Source organism: Cavia porcellus, unplaced genomic scaffold (assembly GCF_034190915.1).
Source record: "Cavia porcellus strain 051 isolate PalLab524CR breed Dunkin Hartley unplaced genomic scaffold, mCavPor4.1 scaffold_6, whole genome shotgun sequence".
Taxonomy (NCBI): Eukaryota; Metazoa; Chordata; class Mammalia; order Rodentia; family Caviidae; genus Cavia; species Cavia porcellus.
Window position 1 is genome coordinate 56,628,946 of NW_026947489.1, and position 24,023 is coordinate 56,652,968.

The 24,023-nt window shown below is 40.4% G+C and overlaps 1 protein-coding gene across 8 annotated transcripts; it reads left to right on the plus strand.

Annotated features, from left to right (window-relative positions):
* The first annotated feature begins 9,488 nt into the window (after positions 1-9,488).
* Positions 9,489-23,647, plus strand: LOC100733127 (GTPase IMAP family member 4). Of its 8 annotated transcripts, XM_013152284.3 has the most exons (4): positions 13,300-13,336; positions 15,108-15,174; positions 17,410-17,441; positions 22,319-23,647. In XM_013152284.3, the coding sequence occupies exons 3-4, from the start codon at positions 17,423-17,425 to the stop codon at positions 23,242-23,244; spliced, it is 945 nt and encodes a 314-aa protein (XP_013007738.1). In that variant the 5' UTR covers positions 13,300-13,336; positions 15,108-15,174; positions 17,410-17,422; the 3' UTR covers positions 23,245-23,647. The 8 variants fall into 8 exon arrangements, with proteins under 8 accessions (XP_013007739.1, XP_013007737.1, XP_063106797.1 ...); XM_013152285.3 differs by lacking the exons at positions 13,300-13,336; positions 15,108-15,174 and adding an exon at positions 9,489-9,579; XM_013152283.3 differs by lacking the exon at positions 15,108-15,174 and having other exon boundaries at positions 13,234-13,336.
* Positions 23,648-24,023: the final 376 nt, after the last annotated feature.

Genomic DNA, 24,023 nt, shown 5'->3' on the forward strand with positions numbered 1-24,023 from the left:
ATGGTTTATGGAGGTTTCAGTTCACAATCAGCTGGTTCCAAGCCAGGGTGGCATGGCACAGGGCCAGCACTTTAAGGTGGCAGAAAGCAACAAGAGCAAAAGAGGGAAGAGCCAGCCTCTCTTCTTCCTTTATGTTGTGAGCAGGCTACCCCCTCCACTAGGGTTGGTGAAGCACTCACACCATCTCCATGCCCTCCTCTTGCACAGGGTGAGGATGTTTACAGAGTGAGGATCCTAGCCCTTTGCTAAATTGCTTAGTTAAATTTCTAAAGTTTTCAAGTTGATGCATTGTATCAACCATAAGAATCCACCATTTTTCAACTTGACAACCAGACACACTGCTTTAAACTGGATTCCAGATACAGACATATGCTTATTTTTATTATTTCACAACTGCAGCATTATAGCACAAGTTTAATAACCCTTAAGAACTAGTATTATGTCTATCAACATCACATTACAACCTTAGAACCATAACATTTTACCCCTGGCCTCTCAAAGACTCATGCACATTACTTTATACAAAAAATCCACTTGCAAGAGTTGCTATAATCTTAACAGTTTCAGCACTGCTGAAAAGTCCAAGTCCCAAGTCTCCCTCAAGAAATAAGCCAAACTTTTAACCACAAGCTCCTATTGCAAATAAAAAGTTAAACACTTCCAATATTCAACCCCATAAGATAAACATTTTCATTCCAAAAGTTACAAACAGGGAGATATGAAGGAATGACCAGAGCAAGTCCACAATCCAACAGGGCAAACATGTGAGGCAATCTGTGGCAAGTTATGAGCTCCAAAAGGTTTGGATGGCTCTGACCTCACAGCAGTTCTAGTGGTTGTAGCTCCCATGGCTTTTCTCTTGGGTTGGCTTTGCTCCCTTTGTGGAGCTTTCGTAAAGTATCCATGTTCCTGGCTTTTCCACACTTCTGGGGTCTCTACTGCACAGGGTAAGGAGGTTTACAAAGTGAGGACCCTGTCGCTGTGTAAATTGCTTAGTTAAACTTCTAACCTTCTCAAGATGACACAATGTATCAACCATGTCAGCCACTCTGTATTCACAGTTGTCCTTTCCACAATGGATAAACTGTTTTTTACTTGAGGTATTTCTGCTTGATGTATTTTTGTGGATTCTATATCTTTGTGGAATCTGTCTTCAACTATGTGAGATGTGTTGAATCTCCTCACTGTCTCCAACTATATAAGATTCTCCTGGTCCCTGTGCAGTTTTCCATGAACAGAGAAGTTTCTCCTCTGCGTGGTGGGCCACCTCTTCTGTGTCACTTAGTCCTACTGTTTTCTCCTCTGTCAGTTCCTTTGTTGTTCCAGTGTTCCCTCCTCTCACCTCAGTTCCTCTGCAAGCTACCAGACTTCAGACATTTTGTCCTGGAGAAGCTGAGCTGCTGTACTCACTGATCTGCCATCTTGTGCTGCTCCTCCACCTGCCATTTTTTCTTATAATTGAGATTATCTTCAAGGGTGAACAAGAGCCGGGGAAGGGCACATTCTCAGAGAAGTATTCGGATTATACGTCAGGGCCTGCCACAATGGAAGTGGGAGAAGTGTCCTTTATCAACCCTGGACTTTTTCTATCTAAGGTCAGACAGGGCTGGGCCTGGGAAGAAATACTGTGCTGAGGAGTCTCTGTGTCCTCAAGGTGGGGGACAGGGCCAGACAGGAAAGAGATCTGCAGTGAAAGGACAGAACCATACACGGGTGTGGGAGATGTTCACAGCATGCTTGTGGTGTGTCTTCGGAGGATGTATTTCATTTTTAGGCAGACTTTCAATCTACTGGTTGGTGTATGAGCAAACTTGAAAGCTTGATTATGATTAAAAATAAACTGAAGCTATATTTTAGAAGTTTTTTTTTCCGTTGTGGCTGTTAGTCTTGAAGATGATTCTAACAAAGGAGTCCAAGAGATACCAGAAATACTGAACTCTTGAGGCTGAAGCCAGCACTTCTGAGTAGAAGAAATGATTTTGTGCACATAATCTGTGTACAGTCCCCTAAAACTCTCCTGGGTGACCATTTGTTGAATATGAACACACAATTGCATAATTTACAAACCAGTGACATACAGGTCTCTGTTTTTTTAAAATTTTTTTTTATTTTGAAGAGAATAAAACCAAATGAGAGAAAATAAAATGGGGTCAGTCAAAACAAAAGGATGGACATAGTGCATGACTCAAAACCAAAATACAAGGTGATCAACAATGATTACCATAATGTCTGTTATCTTCAACAGAATTGCCCCTATTATCAGGCATAATAAAAATGAACATAGCAGTGCAGAACAAAATCTATAAAAACAAAACATTGAAGACATTATAGGACTTCAAAAGAAGATAATAGTCAAACCAGAATAGGTATCATAGTGAATCTTATTGTCTTCAGATTAGTTGCTATGCACTCATACTTACTATCAAACAAAACAGATTCCAATAATATCAGTCAATACAAGACAGTGAAAGCAATACAGGCCTTCAAATTAAGTTAATAGGAAATCATGAATGGTTACCATAGTATATCCTGCTGTCTCTGGGACAGCTGTCCACGCCATCAAATCTAGTACAAGGAGACAAACTGGAACAGAATATAACCAAACTAAACAGAGTGATGAAAACAATATGGGTTTCAAATCTTGATACAAGATTAACAATGTTCTCTGCCTTCCCTTTTAGACAACTCTTCTTTCACTTTCGCAGGATACATGGTACATTTTTGTATCCCACTAACTCCTTTAATTTTTAGATTAAGAAGACAACCCACTATTTACCTAGGTGGTTCTGAACATTTTTACCCCTGAGCATGATCTCAAGTTATATCCATTTACCTACAAGAGCCTTGAGGTTTTCCTTCCTTATAGCTGAGTAGTCCTCCATTGTATAAAAGTGTCATGGCTTTCCAACCAATCCACCCCTGATGGGTAAGCTACCCCTACTTTTTTCTGGTTCCCTGTCACATAGAGCATTATTTATACTTTCAGTCCATAAGCCCTCTTTTAGGTTAACTATATTTCTTATATAGAGCATCTTGATGGACCCTATCTCCTGGTCCACTCTGCCTGTGTTTCTTTTTATTAGTGTATTGAGGCTATCCATGTTAACAATTATGGCCAACTTTCTCTGCCTCATCTGTCATGTTATTTTTCTGCATTTGGTTGTCTACTTTCCCCTTCATTCCAATGTCTGCCCCATTCAGTAAGCCCCCTCTGACACTGTTCCTGAAACCATGGTCTTTTTCTTTTCTCTTTAGAATGTCCTTTAGTATTTTTTGTAGGGTTGGATTGGTGGTCATGAACTCCCCCAATTCCTCTTTGTCATGGAAGCATCTCGTTTTTCCATTAATTTTGAGAGATAGTTTTTCAGGGTACATCAATCTGGGTTGGAGATTATTTTCTTTTAGGGTTTGGAATACTTTACTCCAAGCTCTTCTTGATTTCATGGTTTGTGATGAGAAGTCTGCCATGATTCTGATGGGTTTTCCTTTATAGGTGATCTGTTTCTTTTCTCTGAAAGCTTTTAATATTCTGTTTTTGTGTTGAATTTATGGGATCTTGATTATTATATGTCTGGGTATAGATGCATTTTGATTATAGCTGGCTGGAGTTCTGTATGTCTCATATATCTGAATATCATTTCCTTTTCCTATGCTTGGGAAGTTTTCTTTAATTATTTCTGTAAATAGCCTATGTATTTCATTTGTGTTTACCTCTGCTTCTTCACTCAGATTTTTTATTCTTAAATTATAGATCCTCTTGTCATCTTCTAGCCTTTGTATTGTTCTTGGTTCCTTGTTATTTTTAGGAGATCTTTCCTTTCTTGATTGCAAGTTGCAAACCTGTCTTCGAGATTTGATAGTCTATCTTTAGTTTCTTTCAAGCAGTTTTGTCAGCTTTCAATGGAGTTTTTAATTTCCTGGTAACCTCTTTGAATCTGTTTCATGTATTCTAAAAATTTTTATATTCTTCATCGAAGGTTTCCCTGCTTTTTCTATGCTCCTCTATTCTTCCATCTGTGTCTTCTTGAAAGGTGCTTAGCATTTTTTAATTATTTTCCTTATATCCTCCTTTACTTGTATTAATATTTTTGATTTAAGCTCTTTTATAATTTCACAAAGATATTTCTTTATGTCAGATGCCATTTTTCAGAAACTGCAGGTGTGCGACTCCTGATATCTTCTGTGTTTACCTCTTATGAACCAGTACTGCTTGGGCTGGAGGCTGGACACTGCCTTTTGTTTCTTCCTCTTGTCATGTTTCTGGTTTCTACCAGAAAGTGGGTAGTGGGTACCCTGGTACCTTTTGTATTGGTTATAATTACTCTGAAACATGCTGGCTTGGGATTGCTGCCTTCACCAATCTGGTGACCAATGGAGTACAAGCAGGGGTGGGTCAGGCTGGCCTCTCTCTTCTGAGCTGGTCAACCACTAGGAATCTTCACCATGTTAGTGTGTGTGGTCTGGGCTGGTTAGGGATAGCTTTTCGGAAACCTTGGTTTTGGCTGCTGGATTGTACACACGGACAGGACTCAGTCTAAGCAATTCTCATCAGTCTGCTCTGCACTAAGAGTGGATGAATGAAGCCAGCTGCAGTTCTGGTTCCAGGCCTATCCTGCCTTACTCCAAAATATCACCTGGACAATTGCTGACTCCCGCAGGAGGACTGAGACCCCCACACTCACTGTGAGCCAGTGTAGTTCTCTGATTCGCCACTCCTCTATGTGGCGGCATCCTCCCACTGCGGCCTGTGTCCATACGTCTTCAGATTCCAGTGGCATTTCACATATAGTGGGACAGCTCTGATGAGAGTGTGTCTGGCTAATGCCTTTTGTTCAAGTTTTTCTTTTCTTTTCTTTCTCTTTTTTTTTCACTTTAGTGTCTTCCTGGGCCAAGAGGATCCATCTCCTTCCATCTGGTCTTCTCCAGAGTGTGATATTCCAGAATTTGGACTGTTACTCTCAAAGAGGCTTTTTACTTTGCTGCTTATTGATCTGCCATCTCCCCAGCTCTAAGACTCTGTTCTCAAAAAACCAGGTTTACATTTATAAACAAATATTAAAAATGAAAAATCTAAGGCAGTGCTTCCCTGGTGATTTTGGGCACTAGGGGAATCATGGCAGTGTCTGGGAACATATTTTGCTGGCACAATTTTCAATGGTGCTTCTGGCATGTGGTGAGTCAAGGCCAGGGATTTTGCTATATATGTTAGAGTGTACAGTCTGCTCAGTGTATCATTAACTGTGGTCCCATCTGGATAAGGATCATCTTTCCAACCAGACCTAGAGTCTATCTGGCAAATACATAGTGGATGTGTCATGACAGGGGCTATGGAATAGATGAGCCAGAAAGGGAGGCAAAATAAAATCCTGAGAGAGAGAAGGGCACAGCAGTGGAGGCTGAGGTGGTCCATCTCCAGTCCTAGGTGATTCTCCCAAGGATTGCTCCTCCTCCTGGGCCGCCGGGGAGAATGTGATTTGCACTCCAGTTCCAAGTTCTAAGAGTTTCAAGTGTCCTTTGCATCAAATATTATAATCTCCCCTTTTGTTCTCTATTGGATTACATTCTCTGGATTTGGAATGAAAAAATTACGATGATTCAGAAGGTGATGAGGATGGTGATGAAAACGATCATGTCCTCCTCCATGAAGGACCTGTGATCTTGAGGTTGGATTTGGCCAAAGATCCCCAGGTGTCTGCATCCAGGAATGGTCACTGCGCTCACCAGCAGCTGCCTAGGGTGGAAGCAGTCAGGAGGGGATGGATCGCAGAACAGTGTGAGGACATTTTGGGGCTCTTGGGTTTGTTCATAACCTTTACTGTGGTGATCATTTTCTTAGTATATACATGGCAACATTTAGGGGATTCTGTAACCTAACTATGTGTAGTTTCCTGACTATCAAAAATGCTTATTTATAGTTTAACTATTTTTAAATCAAGTGGCTTACTCATAAGCTGTGAGTTCTGTATGAATCTGTTCATCAGTTCCTATTTTCAAAAACAGTGAAACTGATAAAATTCCTCTTCCTAGAACTCTTCTGCTCCTGCTCAGAAGTGCATTTTTCACTTTCACAGTTTCCAGAGCTCTCCCCTTGGATGCCCCACTGCAGCGGGTCACAGGGTGCAGAGGCTGCTAGACAGCTGTGTGGGCCTCCAGCGCGCAAGAGCTGCTATTTCAGTCCTAAGGCATTTCCTGTGGACCAGCGTAAGAGCGATAGCCATAAACATCCCCTGTAGTCTGCACAACAATCATAAAAATCTGAAGTATTCTATATGTGGCAGAATGCTACCCACCCACAGCTTCTCTGCTTGGTTTTGATTAGAAGTATTCTTGGGTCAGGGAGTTAGCTCAGCAGCACAAGCAACTGCCTGGCAAACACAAGGTCATGAGTTCAACCCCTGAGTTCAAGGTACCAAAAAAAAGTATCCAACCATGGAGAAGAAGAGAAGAAAGAGGAGTGTAGTGCAATCAGATTTCAAGGGAGAGAAACACTGTATCCACATAACTTTTATTACAATATACTGTTATAACTGACCTGTTTTATTATTAGCTATTATTGTCAATCACTTACTGTGCCTAAATGATCAATTAAACTTTACCCTAGGTATGTATGGACAGCGGTAGCTCAGTTCACATACCTGATTTGGTCTACAATTCTGGAAAAGGTGGGTGTGATTGTGTTTGTCGCTTGATATGGAGATGAAGACCAGGAAGAAGATTTTGCAGAGTGTGTCTGCTCAGGAACTGAATTGTTCATAAAGGAAATTTTCATTAGCTGAGGCATCACTCGACAGTGAATAACAGGATGTGTAGACTTTTGGTTTTGGACATCATTTTGAGCACAAAGAGGAGAGCTGTTCTGTTTCTCTTATTATATTGCTTATTCACTTTTTAAATAAGTTTATCTGCCTATTCTAACAATGACTGAGAGATGTATGCTGAAACCTGCCACATAAATGTCAATTTCTGTAGATATATTTTTGCTTGCAATTCCGTTACTCCTGTTTCTAAACGCAATGCTACTGTAGATAGCACCTGGCTGGGTGAAATCATTTTCAGTTTCGTAGTTAGGGCTCTGCGATTATGCCCTTACCATGCTCTTTTTAAAATGTTTGCTTCTCTTCTGTGACCCTTGAGTTTCTTTATCAAGTATGTCCTTTCTTATGTTAGTTAACATCAAATATATTTTTATAATTTACAAATGCTATTTTTTTCTCTTTTTTCTCTACTAGAAAATGAATCCAGAGTCTTCACCCTGAGCTACTTCCCTTTTTGTGTTTCTTTTTTTGAGTCAGAAAGTTCTTATTTTGAGTCATTAAGTTCCCCAAGTTGGAGTGAATTTGCAATCTTCCTGTGTCATCCTTCCAGAGTTTATGGGTACGCACCCCATGCCTGGATTCTTTTTCCTTTCTGTCTCCTCATCAAAGGATCCAGAAGGCAAGGATCTTACTTCTTACTATTTGCTAGTGTATATGCACCTGAAACAGTGCCTGGCACACAGTATGCTGTCAATAAATGTTATAAAAAGTTAAATTAGACTAATATAACTTTTTGTTTGTTTAGAATTCAGTTGGTATACTTGTAAATACTTCTAATTTCAGTTTTTATGTAGGCTCATCTTTTAGTTTGAAAATTTCTTAGAACCAAAAATACTACTAATATGCTTATTAATTTTGAATACATAAAGTCAGACAAATGTGTTCTTTATCACCTGTATGAATAATAACCTTAAGAACACTAACAAAAAGTATTCATGGAAATTGATACAAACTAGTTTTTCAGTTTGATTTTTTATCAGTATGTGTTTGCAGCCCATAACAATTACACTCAGCAGAAGGCTGGTGCATGTACATATTCATCTCAAGTCTTTCTTCATTCGCTTCCTCTCTCCTTCTTCTACTGTCTATCTCGTGGTCCGTTTCCCTTTTGCAAAGGGTGTCTCCCCATATTTCCTACCATCTGTATTTTATTTTGCTCTTTCTTTATATTTTGGCTTTCTCATGTAAGGGAATGCATGCAATACTTAAGCTGGTGTATATGATTTATTTCATTTAATATTGTGGTCTCAAGTTACATTCATTTTCCTACAAATGACTCAGGTTTACCTTATTTATGGCAGAGTAGGACTTCCTTGTGCATACACATCACATGTTCTTTACCTATTCTTCTGCTGATGAACGTAGAGGTTGCTTCCAAGATTTAGCTAATTATAAGCTGTGTGGCTATACACATGGATGCATGTATCATTTAACATGATGTCGGTAACTCTTTCAGGATGATACCTAGAAGGGAAAAGCTGGGTCAAATGGAATTTCTGTTTTTAGTGTTTTGAGGAATCTCCACCGCGATTTCCACTGTGTTTTTACCGTTTATTTTCTCACCCGCAATGGAGAAATGACCCTTTTCCTCACAGCCACGTCTGAATTTGTATTTACTTGATTTCTTAATGACGGTCATTGTTTCAGGAGTCAGATGGAATCTCATATTGTTTTAATCTACATTTCTCTAGTGGCCAGGAATGTTTGGCATTTTTTCCACATATTTATTGCCCATTCATATTTCATTGAGAAGTGTCTCTCCATTTTGGTTGCCCATATTTTGATTAGGTCTTTTATTGTCAGGAGTTCTAACTTTTTAAAGTTTTTAAAAATATATTTTAAATACTAATACTCTGGAACAGCCAGCAGAAAATTTTTTTCTATCCTGTCATTGTGTCTTCATGGTGCTGCTTCCTTTGCTGTGCAGAAACTTTTAAATTAGATGTGATTCCATTGTGGATTCTTGATGTTATTTCTTATGCAATCGGGGTTCTATTCAGAATATCCTCTCCTATGCCTTCAAGAGTTGTACGTGTTTTACCTTCCATCATCAGTTTTTCTGTCTTAGCATTAGATTTTTTTATTCACTTTGAATTTAGTTGAGTACATGGATCTAAATATGAATCTCAGTTCAATCATCCTCATGTGTGTAGCTAGTTTTTCCAGCACCACTTATTAAAAAGGCTCCCTTTCCTCCAGCACATGTTTTATCTCCTTTGTCAAAAATCAGATGGCAAAGCTACAATGATAAAAATAACATGGTACTGGCAAAAGTACAGACATGCAAATTAATGGAAAAGAATAGAGGATGTGGAAGCAACCCCAGGCACAGAGAGCCTCATCAGTTAAAGTGAACCGTGATCTCTTTTAAAGATTTGTACATCTTTAATCATTACAGTTGATTATCAGCTTTATTTTGCCCCTTTAATTTGCTTTACGGGCATTTAAAAATGTATTGTACAGTCAGTGCACTGACTAAACATCATTTCAATGATGGGATCACCCTTCGTTGAGGGAGACGCCCATTGGGTTCCAGGATGCACTGCCCTTGCATGGCTCTTCTCTTAAATGAACTCTTGGCTTCGTCTCTTATTTTCATGTCAGCATGACTTGGCAAAGCCAAGTTGCATTTTCTGTGTGTGGCAAACACCCAGAGTGGCAGTCAGTTGTTCTTCTTCCTGCCTGGTCTGGCTGTCCACCTTCCCAAGCTTCCAGCTGGGAAAGTTTACTTTTTTCCTACACAGCAAGAGAATTTGTAATTTGGGTAAGTGGAAGAGAATTTTAACTTTGCTTATTGGCTTGATTTTTCTTATTTTTATATCCAGAATTAACAGTTCCCTTCAGGGTTCTGTTCTCTCTTTAGCTTTACCTTTCCATGTCTCTCACATTGTAGTTTTTCTTATATGTCAGTTCAGTTTGGTTGCCTTCCCCAGGTTAAGAATCAGTTATTAGAAAATCTGGCTGGAAACTCTCTCCTGGGTAGATGTGGACTACAGAGTAGGCTGGAGGTGACAGCAGGAGTCAGCTATGTGGAGGAAGTTGGGGCCATGATATGGAGGGTTCGAAGTAAGCAATCTTGATAGTTTTGATAATGAACCTGCTGGGATTTTTATAAGCAGTTTAGGCTTTTAAAACTCAGTTGTCGGCATGCTGAAGGGCAGAGGCAGCCAGTGCAGCTTGCGCTCACTCTTTGCACTGGCCATTCTCAGCTCGAGGCACAGCCAGGAGCATCCTTGACCAGGTTTCATCTCCAGATCGAAGGCACGAATATTTTGCCTTGGACCAAGATCAGTCCAAAGGGTGCCCATTTCCCTGATCTCTCCCTCCAGTCCTTTCTGAGCACCATTACACATACATGGTTTCTTTCTGCCCTAAGAAGTGTCATCCACAACTCTATTGACGGGTCAGACGAAAAGTGAAGGAGGTAAAGAAGGACGTGGCAGGGAGTGTTGCCCACAGTTAATGTTTTCAGTGAGTCTGTGAGCTTATCTGGGAAGTGATCCGATTTCAGCAGAAGACACAGCTGAGGAAGTGCTCTGGAGCATCCTCTTTTTGGCTTTCTGACAGAATGGTGCAGAGATTTGTATGTGTGTGAGAAGGGAGGCTATGGGCTGAAACAAAAGATGTCAAAGTGCAACAGAAAAAGGAGACGAACTGTTGAAAGTCAACTGCAATGTCTTTGAGAGCTGAGTGATGCTGCTAAACACAAACCCAGATCATTACGTTCACCACTGCGCAATTCTGCTTCTATCATCCCAATCTCTGAATGGCTACAAATTCCTAAGTGGCAAGGTCAGGAGAGGTTTGAAAGACCTGGGATGAGTTTGGCAGAGCTAGCGATGCCTGAGTCTCAGCACTATCTAGTTCCTCAGTTATTCTGTGCCAGGTCATAAATAGAGTTGCCAAATTTACCTGCAAAGGTCTCCCATTCAGCATCTTGCTGATGCACAGAAAGATTAAAAGCCACTAAGCAAATGGACTTTTATGGAAGGGTTGCCAGTCTGACCCACTAAGTCCTTTTGCACATCAGACTTCATCACTATCATTGTCGGGATCCAAAAGCCGTGCCATTGTTTGTCTCTGTTCCTGTCACTCTATAGGACAGATCACTTGGGGTTCAAAATGTGTAGATGTCAAATGTAAGGCAGTGGGAATACCAAGATCTGGAGGAAATAGACATCAGTTATTGCGAGGTTCTTTTATTGAGCATGTGGAGTGGTTTAGTGGCACTTGAAGGTGGACTGTGGTACATTAAAAGGTAAATTGCAAACCCCAATGCAATGACCAAAAGAGAACAAAATGAGTTATAGCTAATAATCCAACAGAAAGAGATAAGAATGAAAGCATAAAATTCAACCTAAATGAAGGCAGGAAAATGAGAGAAAGGGAGCAGACTGGACAAATAGCGAATGAGCAGTAGATTTAAATCTAAGCATATCACTAATCACATGAAGTGTATAAGATCTAAATATCCAGGCTAAAAGTAGATTCAACTGTGTGTTGTCTGCAAGGCATTAACTCTAAATTAGGAAAAAAACATGGAGTAAAAGGATAGGGAAAGATATGCAGCACAGTGTCAACCACATCGGTTTAATCTACATTTCTAGAAGATTCCATCCCAAATAGCAGACTACTGCTTTCAAATGCACATGAATATTTACTAAGATGGAGCACATTACAGGCACTGTTAAAGGCATTAAGCGATACAAAATATGGTCTGTGATGACAATGAAGATAGAGATCGATAACAAAAATATATCTGGAAAATCCTTATGCTTTGAAAATAATTATAGCTTTCTAGGTAAACTAGGAATCAAAGAAGAACTGAAAGGCAAATTAGAAAAAATTATCCTCAGAGAATTTTATGTTTTATCTTATTTTTCTTTAAACTTGTTACGAATTCATACACTTAGTGAAGTAATACACAAGGAATCCTGTGATTCTAAAGTGTCATTTGTGGGGTTTAATGGCAAATAGTGTGCCCTTCTCTAATGGGAGAGTAGTGGGTATAATGCAGGCCTAGAACTCCCATTGCAGTACTCACAGTGTCTCTTTTATTGGAAGATGGCATCAAATGTCAGTGGCAGAGTTTTTTTTAATGTTTTTTTAAAATTTTATTTTGAAAGTATACAACAGAACAAGTCAGAATAAAGCCAACTAAGATCGTACAGTGAAATTGGTACAGAACTTCACAGCAGGTTACCGGGATAACAGTAATAGGTATCACAGTATATTTGTTATCTTTATAATAGTTGTTCTTTCAATCACATATATCAAAATGAGATGAAATATAGAACACTGTAGAACTTATCAAAACAGAATATTGAATAGAGCAGTACCACTAATCAGAAAAGAGCAAAACAGTAATAAAAATATTTGCCCTCAAAGAAATGGTAGAAGGAAGTCCCCTTATTTGCTATGGTCAACCTCCCAAGAGATGCTCAGATTTCTGGTTCCCATTTGCTAATGGGCAGTGTTGGGGAGGAGAAAGAGGATAGGGGAAGTGGGATATTTGACTCTAGGCCATGTAGCAGTAGGTTTACTATTGTTTAGCAGGGAGGCTGGATGGTCATTTGTTTTCACAGCATCCTCAGTTCCAACATGGCACAAATCTCAGGAGCTGCTGCTGGTTTTCCCCCTGGAAGGGCTGCAGTTGGCCCCACCTCCACCGCTTACCAGGGAGAGGTGCTTGCTTGGCTTCCCAGAGTCCTAAGTTCCAACATGGTATGGATCTCAGGAGACACTGCTGGTTCTCCCCCTGGAAGGGCTGCAGTCTGAGTGGCAGAGTTTTAAATGGGTCTACCGCTCTCTCACAGGACAACCTTGGGTCCATCCCACTTAGTCAAGACAAGGTCATTTCTCCTTTGTTTCTGGCAGGTGACTTAAAGGATACATCCTGGAAATAGCATCTCTATCCCTTCCTTATATCAATCAGGAAAGAAGGAGAAGAGCTAGCTGCCTACACCAATATAGGCCTGTTGCTCTAGGAGCTAAAGTCTGTTGGGTATCCTGTTGTCCCAGTGGATCCAGGAATTCACAGCTCCTCCAGAGTAGCTAGCAAGCCTCTGAATTTTGATCTTCTGTCCCCCCCCCCCAAGAATTGCACAGTATGACACATGTAGAGTCTCTGTAGCCATTAGGTGTATGTGGCTACTTAACTTTAAATGAATTAAAATAAGACATAAGATTCAGTTCTGCAAGGGCTGGGGATTTAGCTCAGGAGCATAAGCACCTGACTTGCAAGTGCAAGGTCATGAGTTCAATCCCAGGACCCCTCTCCCCAAAAAAAGATTCAGTTCTGCAATCACAGCTATTAAGTGTCAAATGCTCAGTAATTCTGTGTGGCTTGTGATACAACACTCACTGCAGAAGCTTAGTGGAGTTGGAGGATAAAATGGGCGGGTCCCTTGAGCAAGTTTCGATGGTCCCTCCCCTCACTTCCTCTGTGATCATCTTGCTTGAAGTCCTGGTTTAGCAGTACTTAAAAAAGCATAGAAGACTGCAGGACACAGACTTTGCAGGTAAGGGATTAGGGATGGTTGTGTAGGTAGAGATTATCCAATTTGGTGGAGAGGATTTGGCTTTCTGCTAACTCTCTATGCTAAACCTCCAAGAAAACTTGCTCTCAGAATAAGTTTTGTGCTGGTTCCTGTTTCCTGTCTTTGCTGATTTTAGATTTCAATCTTTCTTGAATGCTAAGCCTTCAAATTAATGTCTCGTTTAGTGCTATCACTTACAAGATACATATTTTACAAATAAATTATTTCTGAGCTGTTTATAGAATTTAAAAATGAATTCCATATTCCTGGGATAGAGTTAGTTGAGTGAGGGATAGAGTTAGTTTCACAGAATTTGCTCTGAGGAGGTGGTGGCGGTAAAAGCATCAGGACCCATAAGGGCCCAGCACAGCATACAATCCCCCTAGACCAGAACGGGTCAGGATCACAGGCTCTGCAGTCTGAGGTTTCATTACCTCATTAACCATTCACTGAGAGCTGCCCCTCTAGGAAATCTGCCTCTTCAGAGACAACTCTTTCCTGAGTTCACCTCAAGCTGAGCTCTCTCTTAGAAGGTAGGAGGAGAGAAATGCTACCATCTGTGACTATAGTTCAGGAGAAGCTGGAACCAATGGGTGCTTGTTCTCCAGGCAGTCTGAGCTGAGCCACTTGAGGTTGGTACCTCCTGGCTTTGCATTTGAATTAGGATTGGAAGAGTAGCATTAAAGAACTACTCTGTTGGAAGAAGGGGCTTTAGGAAACACCAGAGACCCTCCGTTTTCCTGTTTCTTCCCTTAATACCACTTTGTGATCAAAGTTGACTTTTAAAAAATGTTATTCTTTCTCTTCCTGGTTTCTCAGAAGCTATTTCCTAAAGCTTTATTCCTAAAGAAAATAGAAATAACCTTTCCTTACAAAGAAATGTACAGCTTTGTGTTTACAGTTTGTATTTCGTGCTTCCTAACTGGCAGTCTTGTTCTTTACTAGGAACCTTTTCAGCCTGTCCAGTCAAAGTCTGCTCCAGGGAGGGTTCTTCAAAACATTTGGGGGTAGCAATGAAAGAAAACCTTAAATGTGAATGCCACTGAGTGTTGATTAAGAAGGAAACAATCGTTGTTTTCACAGATCAGTCATGGGCTTGGCAAGAAAAGTGAAACAAGACAGAGAGGCTGTTTATCAATTCATTCATTTAACAAATATTTATTGGAAACCTCTCTTTGTCCAGTATTGTACTTGATTCCAAGGGAAAAATGGAGACACAAGACACGGTGTCCTCCCAACACCAAGCTTCCAGGCTAAAGGGAGATAGTAAGCCATCCAACAGATAACAATTTACTGCAACGTGTGTCTTATTAGGAACCCCCAGAGTGCCATCAGAGCCTGTGCAGGTGACCGCACCAGCACCTAATGTCCTGGGTCAGTGCTGGTGCTGGAGGGAGGTGTTGGTGAAGAGCTCTCGGAGAAGCAGAGGCTGGAGGACTGGCAAGAATAAGCGGGGTGCCAGACTAGGATAGGGGTGCTCTAAAGCGGGGAGATGTCCTTAAAAGAAGTAGCTTAAGGTCGTTAAAGGAAGTGGCTTAAAGGATTCTGGTGCATTTGAGGAGGCCATTGTAGTTAACGCCTTATGAAAAAGAAATTAGTTATGCAGGGGCTTATGGACCGTTGCATGGACTTACATTACTTACATTCTTCTTCTGTTTCATTTCATGAATGCATATTAGTTCCTCTGATCCATGGGTTTCATTTTGGCAGATTCTTTCATACGTATGACATATTTGGATCATTTCTCCCCCAGGTCTCCCCTTCCCCTTGCTCCCATCCTCTTCTACTAATCCTCTGTTGGAAGAGTAGCTGATATACTCGTAAGTGAAATAAATCAGACTCATGTTTGTAAACATCATATTGTCTTTCTAGTGTTAAAAATAAATAACAATAATTAAAACCTGAAAGAACAATAAGATCCAAAATGTACAATAGATATTGTAATAATAAAAGGGAGAAAGATGCTCAAAAGGAAAGAACAACTTATAGGTATACACGAATAACTGTACATATAAGTGTGCAAGATAGATACCAATACTAATTCTCTGTTAGTTCATTAAAAAGAATAGTCCATGCTGTCATAGCTTGATTGTCTGTTCATTTTTTTATGCTTTGATTTTGTAACTCGAGCAACTACTTCTAAGATAATGAGTAATATACTAACTAGTGTTGATTTCTTACTGCTGTTTTTTTGAAATTCTGTATTATTTCTACCCTTGATTGTTTTCCTTTTTAAAAATAAAAAAAATTTTTTTAAAAAAAGGAAGAGTAGCTGGTAAACATCCTCACGTTCTGTAGACTGTCTCCTCACTTGGTTAATTATTTCCTTTGCTGAGCAGAAACTTCTTAATTTGATTTAACTCCATTTGTCAATTCTTCTACTATTTCTTGTGCTACGGAAGTCTCATTCAGGAAGTCTTGAAGGGTTGCCCCTATTTTCTTCCAGTTAGGTCTGATACTCACGTCTTTTCTTTGAAATAATTTTTGCAGAGGATAAGAGATAGGGATATAGTTTTCATCTTTTGCGTATGAATTCTCAGTTTTTCCAGAACCATTTGTTAAAGGAGCTGTTTTTTCTCCAACATGTTTTTGGCCCTTTCATCAAGAATTGGATGATAGTAGTTTTAGGTTTCTGTGTCCTCTGCTGTGTTGCACTGGTTTATGCATCTGATTTTATGCCAGTATCATAGTTTTTGTTTATATGGTTGGGTAGTGTACATTTTTAATATGGGTATTTTAATAGTTCTAGCCTTGCTAGATTTCTTTTGACTATCCTGTGTCTTTTGTTATTTTGAGAAGTGATAGTAGACAACTTCATTTCCTTCCTTATTTTAGAGGAAAATTTTTACCTTTCCCCCATTCAGTACATTAGCTGTGAGTTTGTCATATAAAGCCCTTATTTTATTGAGGAAGAGCCTCATAAAACTAGTTCCTTCGGGGCTTGTGTCATTAAGGATTGTCAAATTTTGCTGAAGTTTTTTCTGCCTCCATGGCAAAGAACATGTGCTTTTTACTCCTTGATTCTATTTATGTAACATAATACATTTACTATTTGTAGCTGAACCAGCAAAGATTTAAACTATTTTTTAAAGGCAATAGGAAGCCACAAGAGAATCTAAAGACCCTCCTCCAAAAAAACCCTATAAATTTTTAGTTTTAAAGTAATGTCTGATGGGGCCAGGGATATAGCTGAGCAGCACAAGCACCTGCCTGGCAAGTGTGAGGTTGTGAGTTTGATCCCTGGTAACCCCCAACACCAAAAATTAAAATAAAAAAAGTGATGTCTGATGGGCTGAAGGCAAAATAACTCACTAAGAGGAAGCTGTGACAGTGGTCTAAACTGGCATGAAGATGGAGAAGCATAATTTGAGATTTTTGGTACTGGAATCTAGAGGACTTGGTGATGGGCTGATGAGAATAAGAAGGAAGAGCTGTAAATGATTCCAAGGTTCAGCAGAAGCCACAGCTGCATGGTGATCCCATTAATTGAGATGAGTGATTGTGGTGGCAGCAGTAAAGTAGTGAAGGGTTGCTTGAGATGTCCACAAAAGTTTGGACCTTCAAGGAAAAGGGAGGCTACAGATCACCTGTAAAAGGCACCACAATCTTGAGTCCCTTGATAAAGAGAAACCAGGGGCCAGAACCAGTGCCTGGAAGTGTGACCACATTCTTGTATGTGCAAAGAAAAAGAAACAGCCCCAAAATGGAGAATCAAGGACAATTTTGGCAGATAAAGTAGGGGAATCAAAGTAGGAAGTTTAGGCCAAAAAAGAATCTGTTGTCTATGTAGGAGGTCAGAATTTCAAGTTACTGTCCGAGCTGGTCATAGTGGGGCATGCTTGTAATCCCAGCACTCAGGAGGCTGAGGCAGAAGGATCGTTGCCAGTTTGAGACCAGCCTGGGCTACAAAGAGAGCTCAAGTCCAGCTTGGACTGCCTAGCGAGGCCCTGTCTGAAAAAGACAAAGCAAAGCAACAACAACAAAAATCCGCCCAAACAAGTTACTGTTACTGTTCATTTCCTTAAGATGACACGGTTATGTTTCTTTATCTACAGGAATCAAACCACAATGGCAGCCCCATATGACGGTGAGAGTTTTTACCTCTGTAAATCAGGTATGGTGAGAAGTGACCAAGCTAGGCTGCAGAGAAGAGGACAGGCAGCTGAGCAAAAAGAAGACCATCCGGTCCTGTGCCTCATTCCTCTCCATTTACCCTGTTCCTTTGCTTCTCTTCACTCTCCGCACTTTCTCCTTCTGGTGTAGCTGCACCAGCTAAATGGGAGAGAGAACATTAAAACAGCCTCTGGGCCAGCAGAGGCCAGCAATTTCTTACTCTCAGCTTCCTGCAATGTGAACACAGGAGCACAGCCAATCATGGTTTCTCCGGGTGCTTTCCTGCCTTTCTCTTCAGTCTGGAAAAGGATTGGGTAGGAGGGAAATAGGAGTCATTGAGCCCTCAGCCTGATCTGTAATCTCCCTGCTCCTGGTGGCCTCATGATGACCAAAAGATTAAACAGGGTGATGTACCTAGCTGGTCACATAACCCCCCATTACTCCTGTACCTCTGGAAATAGATTACATCAGTTAATCCTTTGCTGATTTGGCAAACTATCTCACAGTGTAGTAGTTTCAAACATAAACCATGTAGATGCTCCAGACTCTATGGGTCAGCAGAGCAGTCTATGGGTCTGAGCCACCTCTTGTAATCTCCGCTCCTGCCCATGCATCTGTGGTAACCTGTAGTTCAGGGTGTAACCCAATAATCTCCATCGCCTTGTGGACATGGGTGTAGGTAACAGGCTCTTGGGTAGGCTGTCCGGGTGGTCACAATAACTGGTCTGGTGGTTATCATTATGTAGTTGTCTTGGTGCCACAGTGCATAAGAGCTTTGGAGTCTTTGCTTACATCAGGCTTTCTACTGCTTTATCACTCAAAGCAAGTCACATGGCTCTTGGGTTGCATTTTAATGGGAAGAGTTGCAAAATCCACATCTTAAAGGGGCACACTACAGGGAGGGGGATGATTTAGGGCTGAATTTGCAATCTACACAGTGGACTGTGTCCTAAACACTCTCAACATTGGCAAGTTGTGGCAGCACTGAAGATGCCATAATAACCTTTTTCAGTTCACCTGCCATGAATTTCCTATTCCTCTTCCCTTTGGCTGACTAACCACTGCCCTCAGGAAATCCCTAAAGGATCTGCCACTGTAATGTCAGTTAAATGCTGATGCAGGGGACTTTGGAGAACATGGCGGACAGATAGCAGCAGCTACGGAGGCTCTCTGGAAGACCCAGCTTAGAATTCAGGAATAGTGCGGAGTAAGGAATCATAAGCAAGAGGAGATATGCCCTGCTGACCCAAGAATGAACTGGGCTGAGAGAAACCAACTGGGAACGCAATCCTGGTGCTATAACAAGAACAGAAAAGCCTCAGTGTGGAAGCTGGAGCCTGCGCCATTGGAAGCCGTGATTTGGATTTCCTGACGCCGCTGCTGCATCTGCATCAGCTCGGCAGGGAGAGAGAGATGCATGAAAGCTCTGAGAACGGGAATCGGTAAACAGAGTTGAAAGCAGGATGGGCAGGGAGCTGTGCATCGACCTACAGTGAGTGAGAGAAACTGGGACTCTTCCACTGTCTAGGAGACTCCAACAGAGGACATTCTGGGAACAGGCAGACTTGCGGGAACAGGGCGCTGTAGTGACTTCAGTCAAATATCGCCCTCTCAAGCAGGATTGGTGAGCAGTGCCTAGCACATGTGACACTGCTAGCTGAGACCCAGTAGGCTAGCACAACCCAGGTCCTAGCGCTTGAAGGTGGGTTGACCTGGAGGGGCAGGCCCTGCATAGGCTGCCTGGTCTGCAACTTCCTGGTGTGCTGCAGTGGGTGGAAACACCTAGCCAGCACAATTCAATCAGACTGTGTCTGACAGGGAAGGAAGCTGGGCCTCCTATATATGCTTGCATATATAAGGAACAAAGAATATGGGAAGAGGGAGCAACAAGAAAGGCTCCTTGGCCCCCAATCCTGAGAAAGAGGCAATAGCAGACACAGTACCAATAGATATAAAGCGCTATCTCCAGAGCCTCATAGACGAGTTCAGGAATGAAGTTATTAATGACCTGAAGCTAGACATAGGCAGAATAGTTAGAGAAATGCTAAGTACTACCCAAGAAAAAACAGATGGTGGAATGGAAGAACAGAAAAAGAGGGGAGAATTGTTTGATGGAGAAAACAGAGAAAGCATAGAATACGTGAAACAGGTTCAAAGAGATTACCAGGAAACTAAAAACTCTATCAAAAACTGGCATAACAGCTTGAAAAAAACTAAGGACAGATTATCTGAACTGGAGGGCAGATTTGTAATATGTGAGCATGAAATGAAAAACTTCTTAAAAATAACAAAGAAAGAAACAGCAATAATACAAAGACTAGAAGATGATAAGAGGATCTATAACTTAAGAATTAAGAACATAAAAGAAGAAGTAGGGATACAAACAAATGAACTACAAAAGCTACTCACAGAAATAATCCAGGAGAATTTTCCTAATTTAGCAAAAGTTAAAGATACTCAGTTGTATGAAGCATACAGGACCCCAGCCACCTACAACCCAAACAGAGCTACACCTAGGCATATAATAATCAAAATTCCAGAAATCCAATACAAGAACAGAATATTAAAAGCCATCAGAGACAAGAAACAGATCACTTACAAGGGAACACCCATCAGAATTACAGCAGACTTCTTGCACAAGCCATCAAATCATGAAGAGCGTGGGGGGAAATAATTCAAGCTTTGAAAGATAATAACCTCCAGCCAAGATTGATATATCCCGCAAAACTATCCCTGGAAATTGATGGAAAAACAAGGTGCTTCCAGGATAAAGAGGAACTAGGGGAATATGCAACCACCAATTCAACTCTCAGAGAATACTGCAGTATATTCTAAAAAAGAAAACTACAAAGAATCCAGAAATAGTGGCAGAGAGGCCACAACGAATGGAGCAGGAAACAAAATGAAAAAGACAAACTGACAACTAATGACAGAAAAAGAGCTCAACAGAAATGAGGCAGAGAAGATTGGGTGATAGGAACAGCTATTTTGGAGAAAATGATGTCATAATAGGTAATACTGATTTAGTATCATCTTGTTTTGAAGTCTCATCAAGCTTTTGTTCTTCTGTCTCCATTGGTCTAAACAGGTTGTATCTTATTGGATTTTATTATATGTGATAGTATAAGCAAAAACTTTTATAGACAAGGAGATTATACAAAAATCATTGTTCATTTTCTGTTAGTTGATTCTAAATACCCTGTAATACTTTATCCTCTTAAATGATTTTACATTGTTTTGATATATTTGATGCTACAGTATACGAAGTTATACTCAAAGATTTCAAGGAAGGAGAAAATATGGTAACTACTTTTATGTCGGGATTATCTTGTGGTGAAACACTATTTTGCTTAAATGGTTATATTTTGATCTGCGCTGTTTTGCTGTCATGCCCTCTTTTATCTCAATCTCCATTTTATTATTTACTTTTTTATTTTTATCCTCTTAATTAAGGGAAAATAAATAAAAAATAACAGGATATATTATAGTAACCCACTTTGACTTTCCATTATCTTGATTTGAAGCCCTGTATTGCTCTCACCATCTTGTTTTGACTGATGTTCTCTATCCTGTTTTGTTTGATAGTACAGGTTTGAAAGTTTAGGCAACAGCTGTGAAGATAGTGGGATTCATTATGACGCCCATTCTGGTTGACTATTATCTACTTTTGAAGACCTGTAATGTCTCCAATGTTTTAGTTTTGTTGGCTTCATTCTTTACTGTTTTGTTCAATTTTATTATAACTGATGATATAGGCAATTCTATTAGAGATAGTGGGAGGTATTATGGTAACCATTGTTGATCACCTTGTATTATGCTTTTACATTATCTATTATGTCCACCCTTTTGATTTGACTGACTCTGTTCTGTTATGTCACATTTGGTTTTACTCTCTTCCAAAAAAGTAATAAGAATCGTGGGAGCAATAAAACCCAAAATGTGTAATTGTCATTGTACAAAAGAGAGGAAAAGAAAGTGCTCTAAACGATATAACTGCATGTATATTTAAGTGTATAAGAGAGATAATGATATTACTGAGTTTTGTTGGATCATGGAACAGAACTGTTTGCAATCTAACTGTTGGAATGTCCACTCTATAAGCTTTAATTTTGTAAATTGAACAACTATTTCTAAGATTTCCATTAACTAGTGATTTACTACTGTTTATTTTTTTCTGTAAATCTGTATAACTTGTACCCTTTTTCTGCTTTTTTTCTTTTTCTCCTTAAATAAAAAAAAAATAAATGCTGATGCGAATTCCTACCTCCACCTGTCCTTAGGTGACCTGACCCTTCCTGAATCCAGAACTCTCATTACTAGAACTTTCAGAAATATAGTTTTTAAAAATCCTGGAATTCTGGTTCTCAAATACGAGAAACTCTGACTTAGGATAGTGACTGGTTGTTAATTCTTCTCCCTTGCTACTGGATGGGAAGAACAAAAGTTATGTTTTGACTACAGATTGGGAGAATAAGTCTCCCACAGCAGATGTCCTGAAGTCAGTTGTAGTATTTCCTATATCATCTCTTTGGAAGAACCACCAGCAGCAGCCTATAGTTCTCATCTGAAACCATTCTGTTTCCTCTTCTGTGGCATTACAAGGCTACTGAAAGGTCAGAGTAGTGAGTGATCCTGAGAACAGAGTGCACATAGAAGATCAAAGGACAGACTACTTGCCCAAGTACTGCAAGGTGGCCATTAGACCAGAAGCTGCCTATATATCTTGTGCATGTGGTAATGGTGGTTAGAAGCTCATAACCAGCAACAGAGCAGGGCAGGGGTAGGGGCATTCTGCATGAGACACTGGAGTTAGATTCTAATGCTGTGTCTTTGGTTTCGTTCCTGTCCCAGGGTCTGGAAATCAAGACTGCAGAAATTCTCAACTGAGAATTGTCTTACTGGGAAAAACTGGAGCAGGAAAAAGTGCAACAGGCAATAGCATTCTTGGAGAGAAAGCATTTTCTTCTGGTATTGCATCCAAGTCCATTACCAAGGCCTGTCAGAAAAGCATATGCACATGGAATGAAAGAGAGATTGTGGTTGTGGACACACCTGGTATTTTTGATACCGAGGCCCAGGACGTTGACACACGCAGGGAGATTGCCCGCTGCATCCAGCTGACTTCCCCTGGGCCTCATGCTCTGGTCCTGGTGGTCCCTCTTGGCCGTTACACTGAGGAAGAGAGCAAAGCCACGGAGAAGATCCTGAATATGTTTGGATGCAGGGCCAGAAGATTCACGATTCTCTTATTCACTAGGAAAGATGATTTGGAAGGCATAGATCTCGGGGATTACATCATGGATGCTCCAGAACGTGTCCAAAACCTGATAGACAGGTTTGATGGTCGCTACTGTGCTTTCAACAACAGGGCAATGGGATCTGAGCAGGAGGACCAGAGAAACCAGCTGCTGACCCTGGTCCAGCGCATCGTGAGGGAAAACCATGGGGAATGCTACACCAGTGAGCTGTACCAAAGGACTGAGGAGCAGATTCAGAAGCAAATCCATTTGGTGCAGGAACAGTGCAGAGCAGAGCTGGAGAGAGTGAGAGCACAGCTAAGGGAGGAGTACGAAGAGAAGATCAGAGATCTGGAAGATAAGCTGGAGCAGGAGAGGAGAAAGGCACAAATGGAGAAGGAAATTGCAAGGAGAGAGAGTCTCTGTATTCATAGGCAGCAAAATGCCAGAATGGAAGTTGAGAGCCAGACTTCCATAATTGAATTTATCATTCAAACATGGAACTTTGTTTCCCTTTGGATTTCTCTGTTTAAAGATTAGACTCAGTGCAAATTTGTCTGTATTTTCTGCTTGTTTGTAAATGAATCTGTCTCGTGGGCCTCATTCACCAAAGTCCTTCTGCTATAGTTAGTTTCTCAAGGCTTTCATGACTACACAGTGTAACAAGTGGTATTCTTGGTCATTAGTAAATGTTTGATTGACTCGGCAGGAGAACACATTCTCAATTTGTGAAATTTCAAAGCAGAACGAATTGGTGCTAGCTAACTGTGAGTTCTTCTGGGGAGACACAGAGAAAGGAATGTAATAGGCCAGAGAAGAGGACCCCAAGCCTTCTTCAGTAGTTCCCTGTAAAAGTTTTCCTCTATATTCTTTCTAGATTGGTAGGGATTACTTCTGCTCATATATCTTTGCCTTTAAAGATAAAAATAAACATCTAAATCCATATGGTTTGTTAGAAGCCTCAATTCTTTCTTTGCTTTAGGTAATCTTGTAGATGAACACAGTTTTTGAATTCTTTCTCATTTGTTTACTTCCATGTTCACAGAAGGATTGAAATTGTTACTTACATTATCTACTGTCTGAAGCACAGACAAGTCTGGGGAATATAGCTCCCAGAACTCAATTTAGTAGTGATCCCCAAACTCTAGAAAGAATGAAAACAGTTTCATAGATGAGAGAATCTCATCTATGTGTGATATATTCAAATGTGATCAATCTCAATTTACCAATTTGATGAATTTCTTGAGAAATAAACTGTTATCACCTCATAACGTGGATGTTCAACACACATCCACACACTTTTGGCCCCACCTCAATAA

What these genes read in the sequence shown, in the direction of transcription:
- LOC100733127 (XM_063250726.1), top strand. Translation starts at nt 20,419, where the DNA reads ATGAGGCAGAGAAGATTGGGTGATAGGAACAGCTATTTTGGAGAAAAT. An exon ending in AGAAAATGATGTCATAATAG is followed by an intron (nt 20,480 to 22,318) that starts GTAATACTGATT and finishes TTCCTGTCCCAG; the next exon opens with GGTCTGGAAATCAAGACTGC.